This window comes from Amaranthus tricolor, chromosome 16, assembly GCF_026212465.1.
Source record: "Amaranthus tricolor cultivar Red isolate AtriRed21 chromosome 16, ASM2621246v1, whole genome shotgun sequence".
Classification (NCBI taxonomy): domain Eukaryota; kingdom Viridiplantae; phylum Streptophyta; class Magnoliopsida; order Caryophyllales; family Amaranthaceae; genus Amaranthus; species Amaranthus tricolor.
In genome coordinates, this window is record NC_080062.1 from 10,245,233 (window position 1) to 10,261,728 (window position 16,496).

General features: G+C 32.2%; 1 protein-coding gene across 1 annotated transcript; it reads right to left on the reverse strand.

The window, feature by feature from the left end:
- Window positions 1-276: 276 nt before the first annotated feature.
- On the reverse strand, window positions 277-6,543 carry LOC130803266 (probable potassium transporter 13). Its single transcript, XM_057667468.1, has 10 exons — window positions 6,088-6,543; window positions 3,994-4,225; window positions 3,658-3,906; window positions 3,515-3,565; window positions 3,010-3,270; window positions 2,868-2,920; window positions 2,583-2,697; window positions 2,191-2,445; window positions 1,595-2,117; window positions 277-983 (listed from the first exon to the last, which is right to left on the reverse strand). Exons 1-10 carry the CDS (start codon window positions 6,115-6,117, stop codon window positions 557-559), a joined length of 2,196 nt encoding a protein of 731 aa, XP_057523451.1. The 5' UTR covers window positions 6,118-6,543; the 3' UTR covers window positions 277-556.
- Window positions 6,544-16,496: the final 9,953 nt, after the last annotated feature.

A 16,496-nucleotide genomic window follows, 5' to 3' on the forward strand; every position in this document is an offset into this window, starting at 1 on the left:
GTTTGAGTCCCTGTTATGAAATACTGTTTCTCGATTAAACAACCTTAAATAAAGACCTAAATTCTCATAATATATATGAGACGCACTATTTAACCCATACATAAGACGCATCTCTCGTTGAAACCGTCTCATATAATAATTTGTGTTTATGTTTTGAACACCAACATATGTTTAATTCTTGTACTTTGTAATTTATCATCTTTTATGACATAGTTTCACAGTGTGATGTTGTTCCTTATTTGAAATTTTCTCACATACATGGATTAAATGACTCAATAAACACAAATCTTAGCATAGACTCTTTATTTGAAATTTTCTCATGGAAGACGGTCTCTCACAAGAATAACTCTAACAATATTTCTAATCACATAGAAATGGGATCACCATTCAGTGAAACTTGAAAGGGTCAACTATACTATCTTTCAACCAAGAGAGTTAACCTGTACACATACAAAAACTTTGTGCAACTTACCACATTTATCTCCCCCTTTGCTAATCTCTATTTTGTACATAAAATCATAAAATGTGTAAAAATCAAACTAATGTGTAGTGTTGATCAGATGTAGTATACCATTCCTACTTCAATTAGTGATGTATGTGGAATTCCGAGTGCGACTGCTGGTCGTTGACAGTTCTGCCTTAGGAACCTGTATATCAAGTTTATGGCAAATTTCTTAAGGAAAGATGATTCCTCTCTTGCTACTACACGAGTATTACCGATCATGTACGCCACACCCATTTGCTTTGCTTCCGACAGCCTCTCGACACCCACATTCCGCTCTGGTTCTCTGAACCGAACCCTTCTCCTACCAAGAGCCACAGTACCAGCCTCCGATACTGCATCTGATTCGGTACTATGGCTCACGGAGGAACTTGGTGCCTGGATTTCACCATCTTGGGCCTCATGTTGCAAAAACTCATCAATCCCATCCATCAGCTTCGCCTCAAAGGCATGCGAGTCTTTGCTATCCTTGTACCCGTACCTGTTTTCAGTGATATATGTCGTCTGTCAAGTTCTTTCGGGCCATTTGGTTATTAGTTATATGGCAATAATGGGAATGATGTTTTAGTCTTACTTTATATTTTCCATTACCGCCTAATAGTCTAACACGGTAACACCACATTTCTAAGGGGTAATGATTAGAAATGAATTTTATGAAGAAAAAGAATGATTAGAGTGGGGGTAGAGGTGTACAACGGGCCGGGCCAAAGCCTGTTTAAACCCAATCCACTTTGACCCGTTTTCTAAAATTCATATAAAAGTTTTTTTATTCTACTTTATGGTTCGTTGGGTCAACCCACCTATGTGATAATATTGTTTTCGCAACCAATTTCTATAATTATACGACCCAACAGCCCGATCCATTACACCAAGCATGTTAATGGCCCAACCCGTTATTAAAGCGACCCGCTAATGACCCGTTAAAATTTGACCCAACCCTTGACCCATTAGGTCGACCCGCCCCGTTAAACACCTCTAGAGTAGGACAATCATGATTATAAACATTATCGATAGTTTTTTATACGAAAAATAATCGAAAGGCTGTTTAGTCACTACATGAGCCTATGTCGAAAAAAGAGATAAAATTGATACCTTACAGTACAGCGAAGAATATGAAGTTCTGGAAGACCAACCCGGCTAATCTCAAGACGCTGATGAACCGGAACTTTAGGGATAAGTAATGTTTCGATTGTAACGAAAACCACAACTTGATGATACGCTGGGAAATTAGCGACAAAATGACTGAACATTGGGGGCACTCCAGAGGTGACATTAGAGTATATCAGACCGATTCCTGGAACCCTCAGGACACCAAGGTTCGGACCAAGACTTAAAAACCTATCCAAGGATATCCTATTTTGATTCTCAAACTCCAATTTCTTAACAGTTCCATACTTCCATACTAACATTAGACATAATATGACAAAGGTCGACACCAGCGGTACCCAGCCTCCTTGATGAATTTTCTCCACGCAAGCCGACATATAGACAAGCTCGATTGATCCAAAGAATAACACGAAAATGAGAGCCACAAGGGTATTCTTTTTCCACACGGTAACTATTACAAGAAACATTATGCAGGTTGTTGAAAACATTACAGAGATCACGGCCAGCCCTGCGTTGAACAAGGGATTAGCCAATAAAACAAAGCTGATCCGAAAAACATGAATAGGGAGACGAAAGTTTACCATAAGCATTGCCTATTTTGTCGGTGTCCCTAAAGCCCAAGGCAACAGCCAGGCATAGAAACATCAATATCCAATTGGCCTCTGGTATGTATACACGGCCATGTATATCATCGGATGTGTGCACTATTTTTACACGTGGAAAGCATTTCAAGGCCCTGCATTGGCTTATAATCGAAAATGTCGCTGAAATTATGGCTTGACTTGCAACGACAGTTGCAAGTGTAGCGATTACGAAAACCGGCCAAAATATGGGCTCTGAACAAACCAAACAGACAAAAATAGCATGAAAAAGTATCAAATGATAAGTGATGAGACTAGAAAGTTAAATCCATGAGCAATCATATGAACACCTCAGCAGTAAAAAATGCCATATTTTCCCCAAAAAATCATACCAGGAATTGCCTTGTAGAAGCTACTCTCAAGATCTTTACTGTGCTTGGAAAGATAAGCAGCTTCGCCCATGTACGCAAGAACTAAACACGGATACACAAACCCAGCAAATGCGATCTGCAAAAGTAAAAATAAAAACTACTGTCATGGGAAAATGGAATTTATGCTCCGGTGATTAACCAAGTATCCCCACATCATCCATCTGTAATCCTTCGTATAATTGTTTCCGCATTAAATCTCGATGCAAATGACATGATATTCTACTAAAGTAATGAAACTTAGATTACCCTCAAAGAAAGTTGTGAGAAGTGGCCAAGGTCAGCAAACATCGCCTCTGCGCCTGATAAGACCACAGGATGCGTTATAAAACTAGGATACCGACTACACTTGAGCAGTATAAGTCTTTCATAAAATCAGTGGTATCAGTACCTGTAATACATAGGACAACCCCACCAAGTGAACTCCACCCAACTTTTCCTGTAGCTTTAAAAAAATTGTAGATATAATGTGGCGAAACTGCACGGATGACCCCAGGATTCCAGTGAACTATGTTGTATAACCCCACTCCACCAACACAGAGGAGCCAAGCTACAAGAATAGGAGCAAAAAGAAAGCCAACTCTGCTGGTTCCGCACTGCTGAAGCGAGAAAATCAGCAGCAAGATTATGCAGGCCACACAGACGGTGTAATCTGAGTCATAAGAATACAAGAAGATTAAAGTAAATCAGAATGCGGCATTAGGTTGCCATTGTGTTACATGATTCGCTAATCTCCTCGCGAATCGCGAATCGAAAAAAGCGAATTATGTTCACTTGCCAACACATAATGCCCTCGAGTTTTGACTCATGTAGTGAAGAAAAAGATAGTGTTCTCATAGAGATTAAAATTCTATATTCCTTCAAATTCTATAAAAATCATTCAAATAAATACTTACATTCATTCAGTTGAGGGATCTTAATTTTTAAGCCGGAGACTGCAGATAAGACTGCAAAACAACACAAGACAACAAGACATAGAAAATCATATCTATCGTGAATTGGCAATAGCTCCAAGATCCATTAGCTTTCTAGAACATACCGGACATTGTTGGAGTGAGAATCCCATCACCAATTACCAAGCTAGTCCCCAGCAGAACCACTAGCAGCAGAACTAAACGTGAGTAATAATGCTTCTCAAAGAATTCTTTAATAGCCAAGCTGCATTTGGTCTCTTTCTTACAACTTCCATTTTCAAATAGAGGTCGATGTGCATATCCCATTCTGGAAGGATTAAACAGCCCCATTTTGGAAGAACGACAAAGCAGTGAATATAAGGCGAAGGTTCCACCTGAAGAAGATCAAGCATTGTCTTATTCAGGGATTATCAGTCATGAGCCTTGGACAAGAAAAAGACTTAATAAGATAGTCTAATAACCTTCTCCTTCGTCGTCTGCTGATAAAACAAAAATGATGTACTTGAGAAGAGGGATTAGGGTCAGTGTCCAGAATATCAAAGAAAGTACACCAAGAATCTCAACATCTTCTTCATAAAGCCGTAAACTTCCAGAGAATGTACTCTTGTAAACATACATAGGGGATGTGCTTAGGTCACCGTAGACAACCCCAAAACTTTGGTAAGCAAGCAATAATGTCCTCTGATACAATTCCTGTAAACAACCCATACGATTTTAGTTTGAACAACTAAATCAATGAAGTAAAAAGAACCAGAAAGGCTTTTGCTCAAGATAAGGGTATTACAAACAGATTATCCTGTGCTATATTGGCATCCTATTGTAGGTGACATTTGACAAATGACAAATGACAGCCTACGCGATGAACGTAATGCTTAGACTAGACCAAGGTTATCTTTTTGTCCTCATGGCAAGTAAATATATACACCAACAAAGACCCATCTAGTCATATTCAATAGAATTAGAGCAACTTCAATTTGATCCAAGGAAAAAGTTTTTTATAGATCTAAGTTGATAAATTGGTAAAATTGTCACCTCCCATCACCATGAGTAAGATCAAAGTCTTTGCAACCACTTTCACTACCATTCATCTAATACAAGGTCATACAGCAAAAGAATGGCAATGAAAACGAAGATAGTTACATTACAATGTTCCCACATACGCGTCCTAAATAAAGCAATTCCAATTCCAATTACATGTTTTAATTCGTCATTTTCCATCATCAAACATACCACGTCTGTTGTGACACCCCTCCATTGATTATAGACTGGCCTCACAAACCCACATAAGCCATTTCCAACGCACATTATCATCACTTGTGCGAGAAGTTACCAAGATTTCAATCATCCTACTACACCCTAACAAACGCTCACTTAACGTGACTGTTAGAAAAATAACTCACATGTGATCCCACATCAAAGAATTGGAGCGAGGTTGACTAATATAAGTTTGATGGGCAACTCCTCCTATTACCAATTAGTTTAAAGATGAGATCTCATTGGGTATGTGTGCAGTCAACTCTCCAATTATGTTCTTTCCAAACAAAAAAAAGACTCTCCAAATATGCGGGTCATGTCATGTACAAAACAACAACCTTATAACAAATTGCCCATAGGTTTACATTCATAAATAATATTGGGGTCAAATGAAGACAGGGATTTCATCCATCCTTGCTAAAAAAGGAAAATAGATGCATTATAGAATTGTACATCCAATAGTAGACGCGTCTACTCAATCTCTAAATAAACAGTTATTCAAAAAATACATAAGACAAGAATACCATCATTTATTCATTTTCCATTTTTGGACTTTAAATACGTTAGCAGTAATACATTTCCGTCCAAAATCCGTGACCCAAAAGCCTAAAATTCTCAATTATTCGCCTAAATTAACTACCCTTTCTTCTCAATTCAAACATCGTCACCATAAGAAAAAAAATACTAAATAATGCAAAATATAAATAGGATTTTGCTAATCTATACACTAATACAGGATTTAGACAATAAAATTAGTAAGAATTTGAAATTTAATTTAATTATTATATATAATTATTTTAGAAAGATATTTTCTATTAAATTCAAATTAATTATCCAATTTATTGTGTAAATTTATTTAATAGTCGATAAATAATGTTCAACATTACATAACAGAAACATAAAGAAATCAAGAAACATAAATCAAAATAGTAAGTTCTTGAAATTCAATCCTCTATTCCATGAATTTGGATCACATGTAAATTTCTTTTTAAAGAAAAAGGTGCGAATTCAATACTATATATGAAGATAAAGATTAAACTCATATTAAAAAAGAATTAAATATATATGAATATGATAAAAAAAAATAAATAAAGTTCATTTCCAATCAAAGAAATAATGTAAAATGACTCAAAATAAAAAAAAATGCAAATTAAAAAGTATGCATAAAACAGCACTACAACAATCCCTTTTACCCTTCGATTCTCACCGCCTATCGTCAAAGAATTGAATATGCATAACACAACATTACAACATTAAAACAATAAAAAGGAAAAGAAGAAAAAGAAAATGGAAGTACATACAAGACGAGATTGAGAAGTTGATGTATCCATGGCGGTTCCAAGTGAAACAAAACTAAACCAATGCAAAACCCAGAAAATGTGGGTTACTAAGAGGTGAAGAAAAAGATGAAATGGAATAGAAAAAGAGAAGAAATAATGGGATTTTTTTCCGAGAAATGGGGGATTTTATCGTAAAAGTATTAGATCCGGAACAAAAAAAGGGTCAAACTCGAACAGGAAACATCAAATATTAATGGGTAAAATCAAGAAAGTATGAATTTGAGAGGGAAATTTGAAAAATGAGAGTAATTTGTAGTACAAGTTTGATTAGTGATTAGTGATTAGTGATTAGTGATTACTGTTCTCATCCAAATCAGTGGGAAAGAAAGTGTAAGAAAGTTGTGTTTTGGGCGTTTTCTCTGACGCTTTTAGTAACTACAAAGAAAAATGATTGAATAAAGACACTTAAGAAATTCGTCGTTTTCTTTTCTAATGCGTTTACTGTAAAATCCTTCTATTAAGATTTGAGAATCACAAGAGTCACGGTTTTTTTTTAAACCATTTCTAATTAGATTGACTCATTATATATTTTTTAAAATATTATAATTAGATATTAAGAATGATGTAGGTAAATATTTAAAATATTGAAAGTTGACAATATGGATACAGTAAGTAAGCATTAAGGATAATACTTCATAAGTATGCATTAAGAATACGGTAAATAGGATTAATCTTTAATGAATTGGACTTAAGATATGTCTCTCAAAGACACGGTATCTTAAGAAACTAGCTGTTTAGAAATTACTCCCTCTGTCCCCTACAACATATGTCATTTTGGTCCGTCCAATTTAATTTGCATCGTTTTTATTTTTGGACAATGAACCACTACTTACTTTTAAATTCATCCATATATTCTAACTCTATTTTAATTTCATCCATACAATTCATTTTCTCTCTTCATTTATTACCATTATCTACACTTTTCTTAAAAAATATCATTTTTCTTTTTGATGCAAACTATAAAGGACGGAGGGAGTACTATTATGGGAATTTAGGGGTAGTAGTAGTTTGTCCATACTTTTTCAATGTACCCTTCTTTCAAGTGTATAAGTTATTGTAATCTTTCTCTTTCCAACCCTTGATTATAGTTTTTATAAGCGGAATATATTAGGTATGATGATGGCAACGACTAATTATGTCTGTTTTTATTTTAGATTTTAATAGTCTATTCTTTTTTTTTTTTTTTTTTACAGCTAGCTTTGTATGATATTGTTTTATGAAATGTACTTATTTCCCTAATCGATTATTTTAAAGTTGTAATTAATCACTTTAATATATTAAATGTATAATAATCAATCCAATAGAAAAATTCCCATTATAACACCATCTAATTTAAGAGCTTATGTTTTTTGATGTATCTCTTATTTTTAGTTTCATAAAACTTTTTTTTTCCCTTTTGATGTCTTATTCAGGTTTATGAGGTATGTTGTTTTTCAATTCTCTTCATAGTTTGATTATACTCTCATTTATTCCGCGTATTAGTTTTATTTATCTATCTTACACTTATTGAGATAATATTTTAACACTTAATATATCCATATATGTATAATTAAAAAATTATGAAAACTTAATATTAATTAATGATCGTTGCATTAAAACTAATCAAACAAGATCGCACTTAATTAAAAATGATAAGTGAATAGTGACCATAGAGTAAATAGAGCACTTAGACAATACATGACGGAGTACTATCAGGGATATACGTTGAATATAATGATAATAATAAAAATATAAAATAGCAATAGCTCGATGGGAGTTGTTAAGGTGCATCGCTTTAAGATATCAATTTGTTTTATTTATTTCATTCAATTCATCCATCGGTAGTTATTTTAGTGCCTAATTTTTTTGTCAATCAAATATTAAATTTACAACATTTTGAAAACTACCTATTAAAAATGTTTTTTGTTTAAATATACCTTAAGTCACTTATTTAGTAATTTATTAATTTTTAAAAAATTGTTAAAGGTATCTCAAAACTTTTCTATGTTAAAAACTATGTGGTCAAGCCTTGGAAATCAAATTAAAGCCCCCACCATAAGCAAAATGAATTGAAATATGATTTAAGGTAGCTTCAATAAAATCAAAATCATGAAAATTATTTTTTCACAATTTTACAACTTTTAAAATTAGTTTTGTTATCCATCTCATCTACATAATTAAACTCTCTTTAAAAATTATCCATACAATTCAATATCTTTATTCATATAGTATCATATTTATTAAATAAGACAGTCTTATGGTGTGACTATTCTATTGGATTGGTCCAATGTACACTTATTATCTTTAAATCATCACTTATAACCTTAAAGTGATTATTTACTATTTTAACATCATAATTTTTTTTGGGCTTAGAGTGATCACTTAAAACCTTAAAGTAACCACTTACAATTTTAAAGTGATTAAATAGAGAAATAGACTAATTATATGGCAGTGGGCTTATCTCACTAAAAAACAATCTCATGCAAGAATTGTTGAATATTAAAATAGTATTTTTATCATTTATAAAAAACACGAATTCTTGTGTGATATGGTCTTTTTGAGAGAAAGAGATCATCTCTAATTGGGCCGGCCCGTTATATATCTTTTAGAATATTGTAAGTAGGCATTAAAAATGATATAAGTAGACATTTAAGATATTAAAAGTAAGCATTTAGGATACTATAAATAAGCATTAAGGATAATGTAAATAAGTACGATAAATAAATATTAATCTTTCACGGGCTGAGCTTGAAGTACTTTTCTTAAAAAGAGTAGTTGTATAAAAATTATAATTGCTAAAACATATATTGTTTTACTTTAGTTAATTATTACAATTAACTACTTATAAGAAACTAACTCCTAAAATAATATCTACAATCATGACAAAATAAAAAAAAATTGAGCTATTTCTGTAAGAGATCGTTTCTCACCTCTCGATGAAACGACTTCAAACAAAGAATTCATATTCTCATAGTATGCTTTAAATGGACTATTAAACTCATGCATGAGGCATTTCTTTGGGTGAGACCGTCTTATACAACAACTTGCGAAAAACTTTACTAAAAACTTATTAAAATAGTACTTATATCCTTTTTTTCCTAAAATATGTTAATTATGTTATTTAATTATAAGTAACTACTTAAATTAGTTTAACGCTTAACTAATAACCATATTTATAGAAACAATCTCCTAAAATTACTCTAACAATATAATAGAAAAAACACTTTACTATAATGGTATATATAATAATATAACATTGTACAAAAATTAATCCTAAAATAGCACATTTATTCATTTATGATATACTATCTCATATTCAATCCATTAATCTCATGTAATTTTTATAATTGCCGAGGAAACATTTAAATTCTTAATATCTCTAATTGTTCTTAATTAAAAATTATAAAAAGTTATTACTAATTCTTGTATTAAGACGAATTAAATAAGATCCTACATGATCATATATTAATTTATAGATTAAAAATAAAATACAAATTGTGATAAGTGAATAGTGACAAACTAATCAGTAGAAAGGAGGGAGTAATATTAACTCTTTTTAAAAAAAATAAAATAAAAAATTAACTCCAAAAATCAGTTCTATAATCGATTAACCATTGTCCATGATTAAAAAAAATCCTATAATACTACATTTTGTATACAAATAGGTGTTCAATACCGTTAAACAATCACAAATTCTAAAGACTTGCTGTTAAACTATTCTTATTAATAAAAAAACAACTTTACCGCTTATTAAACCTGAATATCTATTTCATATAAAATATACTTTTTTGTTTCTTTTTTATTTGTCCATTTTACCTTTTACATGGATTTTTTTTCAAGTTTTAAGCCTTAATATTTATAAATACGCATTATCAAAAAATTATAAAAATTATATATTAAAAAACTTTACGTCAAGACAAATCTAACAAGATCTCATATGAATATATTTTTTCTTCAATATATACTTCAAAAATCTAATTTAAATTTCTCTGTCTTAAAGTGGACAAACAAACAGGAAAAGGAGTAGTATATTTATATTTGTAACATTTTGCAGATCTATTTCTCTATTCTCTAAATGTCACCATATATTTATATAGATTAAAACATTCTAATGAAAATTCAAAAATTAAATTTGATAAATACTCCATAATTTATACTTGTATCATTAAAAATTAAAAATTTTAAATATATTTTAAATTTAACTTGATAAATATAATTTATACTTTGTATGAGTGGCAGGGGTTCTTCCGATCGTGCTCAAAAATGTAATTCAACTAGAATCCATTGCTTTCAGAAAGAAGAGGCGAAAGTACTGTTCGAAAGGGTCCTAACACATGGGAGAAGTTCTACGGTTGTCGTTTTTCAGCCTGTAAGTTGTTCTTTTTTATGTTTTCTCCAATTTAGGTTTTGTTAGTTTTTGATAGAAATTGACTATCTTGACTTGTTTTTTCGATTTGCAGAACGATGATTCTGGGTTTTTTGAATGGAAAAGGAACTCAATTTTCTTAATAACCCTGTCCCTGACTATATGCTCGGAAAATCGGCAGAGCTTGAGGCATTGTGCAACTTGTTGGATGAAAAGATGAAGAATTTCAATGCAAAGAAAGATAAAATGAAGATGGCTTTGTTTATGAAGCCAAATGAAGATGTTAAGATGGAATTGGTTTAGGCTTGAAATACACTCATAGTATTGAGGATATGTGTAGGATATACTTTGATATTTGATAAGCTTGATAATTATTTGTTTCCTTATCTTGCGTGATAGTTTTCCTAATCCGAGAGTTACCATAATTAAGTACCTAGGGTTAACTTGTATTATATATATTGGTTTGAGATAATGAAAGAGAGGGATTCCCATATTTCAATTTTGTCATGGTATCGGAGCCACGTTAAACCCTAATTTTTTTTTCAAGCATTTTTTCCAGTGAATATGGTAGACCGTGAAACACCTCCACCGCCGCCTCCTTTCCCCAAAATTGAATCCAATTCGCTATTCTACCTTGGTCCTCATGATAGGCCAGGCGATTACATTACTTCTCAACATCTCAAGCTTGATAATTTCAATGATTGGGCACATGCTATTCGAATTTCTTTATCATCCCGACATAAATACGGCTTCTTGTATGGCACAATACAGAGTTTTCAGCCGCCTGCTACCATGGAAGATTGGGTTATCGTACACTGTATGCTTGTCTCTTGGTTGATGAACACCATAGATCCCGAGGTAAAATCCATGCTATCTAATTATGATAATGCTAAGAAACTTTGGGATGATTTACATGAGCGTTTTTGTTTGGTGAATGGCTCTCGTATACAACAATTAAAATCAGAAATCAATCGATGTGAACAAACTAAACTAATGCCGGTTGCGGTTTATTACAGTAAATTATCAGTTTTGTGGGATGAACTTGATAAATTGGAGCCTCTTATTGTGTGTGAATGTGGTAATTGCACTTGTGATTTGGGCAAAAAGCTTATTGCTAGGCGTGATGGTGATCGCCTTCAACAGTTTTTACTCGGACTGTATACCGAGTATTACTCTTCAATTCGCTCTAATCTGCTTAATCGAGACCCATTGCCATCCCTTAATCGTGCTTTTCAATCTGTTGCACAAGAAGAGCGTGTTCGTGGTCCTTATCACAGTAAGGACGAACACCAGTCTCCCTCGTCTGCACTTGGTTTTGCTGTTCGTACAGGGGCAGGAAGGGGTCGTGGTGCTTTGTCGGAAAAGCCTACGGATAGGTCTGGTAGACTGTCGTGTGATAAGTGTAAGAAATTGGGCCATGATACTTCTAGTTGTTGGAGTGACAAAATATGCAACCATTGCAAGAAGAAGGGCCATGTGGAGTCACGTTGCTTCGAGCTACATGGGTACCCCGTTAATAGAGGTCAGGGGGGGCAGCTTTCTGCTGGTCGCGGGCGTGATCAACCTCGAGCGAACGCAGCAACTTCCGGCATAGTTGGCGAGTCTGCCACTCTCCCCTCGCATCAATTGTTCACCAGTGAACAATGGAAGGTTTTGACAAGTATGATGGGTAATTCAAAAATTTCAGAAAATCGTTTGAGTGGTAAGTTTGATTCCACCTCTTGGATTATTGACACCGGAGCTACACATCATGTTACTGGAGATATTTCTTGGTTATTCGACACTAAAACTTTTCATTGTCCTGTTGTGTAAAGGCCCGATTTAAGTGACCCGGAAAATCATATGAAAACATGATCCCGGTTCACAAACGGACACTAAAAATTCATTTTTCACTCGGATCGTCAACGTTCCAATGGTAAAGGAATATGGTCAACGCAGGAAACAATGCCAAACAAAGAAAACAAGTCAGCGGAAGTCTTTACATACAACTCGAGAGCCTACCGGCCTCTAGACTAGCTAAAAAGTTGTACGAAATAAAAAGAAAATTGTCATAATCTTTCGTTACATAAACCGAATTATTTCGACTCATAAACTTATTACAAAATATAACTTAGTCATGATGTTTACGGGTTCTAAGCCGAGTCCTCACTCCAGCCCCCACCTGCAGTCAACCTACTGCACGTCGTATGACAACACGTAGCAGGTTCCAAAGAACAATCAATACACGTCAGAGACTTCATACATATATCAAATAGGTTGAATACAAGCATTGTGTTTATCCTAGCATGCATAGGCTCTAATATATATTCATTATTCAATAATTCCAACTTGTAATGTTGCCCGTCCTGTTCGGGTCGTTCAAGTATAAACCATTCACTTTTAGATAATTTCAACTTGTAACGTTGCCCGTCCTGTTCGGGTCGTTCAAGTATAAATTCAAATATTTTTGGAGGAATACACTTGGGAGAGCTAATCCCAAGGCAACCACCGACCTAAGAAGTTGCCCGTCCTGTTCGGGTCGCCAAAGGCTAAAGTATGCATACCCCCATTGTGACCGTAATGATCCAAAACTGCCATGGGAACAATAATTATAATAATCCAAACCAATCGTTAACCCCTTTGGGTAACATAACCAAACATCAACCCCTTTGGGTGACAAACACATAAATTCTCAATTTCCAATTAATTATTTCATATTATTTGAGGTGTCTAATCCTTATGTGATTTACAATGCCTCGATTAGAAATGAAACAACACTACTTGCACAACCATATAAACAGTATGGTCTAAGCGTGTACCTTTAAGCACTGCAACTAAACAACGTTTAAGCACGATAAGAATTTCGCCCTCTAATGAATCGAGGTCCTAAATAACACACACAAAACGGTCATGTATTAGAACGTGTTTACACATTTAATCCACTCCATACTACTAAGATATTACCAGGACTTGATAATTTTAAATGTTTTCATCCAATTTCCAAATATTCCAAATTTAATTTCTGACCAGAAACTTTATTGGCCATTTTAGACAGTTTACAAAATTCAAATGAAAAATTCGACTTCACCACTGCGTCCGGAATGCATCAATTACCTTGGGTACCAAATTTCATAATTTCTAACATCCAATTACTATTTTTAATTATTTCAAACGTTTAACGAGTTTTTTTAACACATCGAATACATAAACCAATAACGGAAACGACTAACGTTTTTCGAATCGGCACCAATACCGAGACAACAGCTGCTGTACGGAACTCCCATTACGTTATTATTGTTTCTATTATTATTATATATATATATATTCATACACAAAAACCCCATCATCAAAGCATAAGAGGCATCAAAATAAAAAGAATAGGCCCATCCATAAGATCTTCAAGAGACTTAAAACTCCACAAATTATGATAATTAAATTAAATACTTAATTCTCTTAACAAATTAAAATTTTGTAGAGAATCATAAAACAAAAATCATCCTTCTTGAATCAAGACATATATATAAATACACAATCCTTCAAGCAAATCCAATTTTGCTAAAGGATTTATAACTCTTAGATGACTAAACTACTTGATCCATACCATTTAAATTCCTACTAACAAATTGTAATTTAGTTAGAGAAATGTAAAACATAAAAGAAATTTATTTAAATATCAATATTAACTTAATTCTTTTAAAAAATTAAACTTTGCTAAAGAATATAAATCAGAAACATAACTCAATCCTTTTAACAAATTTGAAGTTTATTAAAGGATTAGTAGAGAAAATTATATATAAAAGAAAATATATTCAATCCTCCTAAAAGTCATAGGATATCATCATACATAAAATATATTTCACCTTAGAAATCTTATGAATAAAATTTATAAACAACAATTCAACTAAACTTACCCTTTGAACAAAAGATTGGATTGAACAACAAAGTTTTTTTTTTTTTTTTTCTTGAGAATGCCGAAAACAAAAGGGAGCAAAGGAGAAGAAATTTTTCTGAATTTTTTTATGTTCAAGAGATGATTAAAATGATGATTAAGGATGCTTGAGAATTAATGAGGAATTAAGGACCCATCCTAATTAAGTCTAAAACACAATTATGAGAGGAGTTACAAAACTCCTCCCATACTTCCCCACAACCGGCTGCCTTCTCAAATTCCCCTTTTATATATATATATATATATGTATATATATATATATGTATATATATATATATATATATATGTATATATATATATATATGTATATATATATGTATATATGTATATATATATGTATATATATATATATATATGTATATATATATATATATATATGTATATATATATATATATGTATATATATATGTATATATATATATGTATATATATATGTATATATATATATGTATATATATATGTATATATATATATGTATATATATATGTATATATATATATATATTATATATATGTATATATATATGTATATATGTATATATATGTATATATATATATGTATATATATATATATATATATATATATGTATGTATATATATATATATATATATATATGTATATATATATATATATATGTATATATATATATATATGTATATATATATATATGTATATATATATATATATGTATATATATATATGTATATATATATATATATATACATATATATATATATACATATATATATATATATATATACATATATATATATATATACATATATATATATATATATATATATATATATACATATACATATACATATATATATACATATATATATACATATATATATATATATATATATACATATATATATATATATACATATATATATATACATATATATATATATACATATATATATATACATATATATATATATACATATATATATATACATATATATATATATACATATATATATATATACATATATATATATATATATATATATATATATATATATATATATATATATATATATAATAATTATTCTATTTATTATAAGAATGTTAAATCGGAAAAAGAACCCTACGCGATAACAACGTACGCAATAAAACTTGTCACCGTTAGAATTAAACCTACTTTATTATTCATAATTAACTATATAAAGTAGTATAATTTAATATTACTTATTTATTTTATTTTGTTATACTTTATTTTATTATGTTTTACTTATTTCAACTCGATAAATTACGGGGTGTTACAGACTACCCCCCTTAAAAGAAATTACGTCCTCGTATCTTGTATGGCAACGGAAAACATAGAACACACATGTTATCATAACTCAATATCATAACTCAACATTTGCAAAACAAAACTACCAACAAAAGATTTAACATTCCTCGCGCGAAATTCTTATCGCCCTCTACCCCACTTAAGAAGTTACGTCCCCGTAACGCTACTAACCTGAAAAAGGTGAGGGTACTTTTCCCGCATGGAGTCTTCAGTTTCCCATGTGGCCGCTTCGCGCTCGTGATTTGACCACAGGACTTTTACCATAGGTATATCCTTCCGTCGAGTACTATGGAACTTCTTGTCCAAGATTCGAACCGGTTGCACAGGGTAAGACAAGGATGCTTCCAATTCTAAGGGTTCAGGATCTAATACATGAGTGACTGCGGCATGATACCGTTTTAGCTGAGACACATGGAATACATCATGTACCTTCTCTACAGAGTTTGGAAGGGCTAACCGATAAGCCACTTTACCCACACGTTCCAAAATTTGGTATGGTCCTATAAATTGAGGGCTCAACTTTCCACGAGCACCAAAACGTACTACTCCGCGCATGGGTGACACGCGAAGTAATACCTGTTCTCCCACGGTGAACTCTTCTGGCCGTCGCTTCAAATCAGCGTAAGACTTTTGGCGATCCTGTGCCGCTTTCAAATGATCCCTTATCAATCTTACCTTCTCAGTCATCTGAAACAATAGTTCAGGTCCCAAGGTTACTGCTTCGGTGAAATCGTCCCAATAAACTGGACTACGGCAACGACGCCCATACAAAGCCTTGAATGGAGCCATCTGTA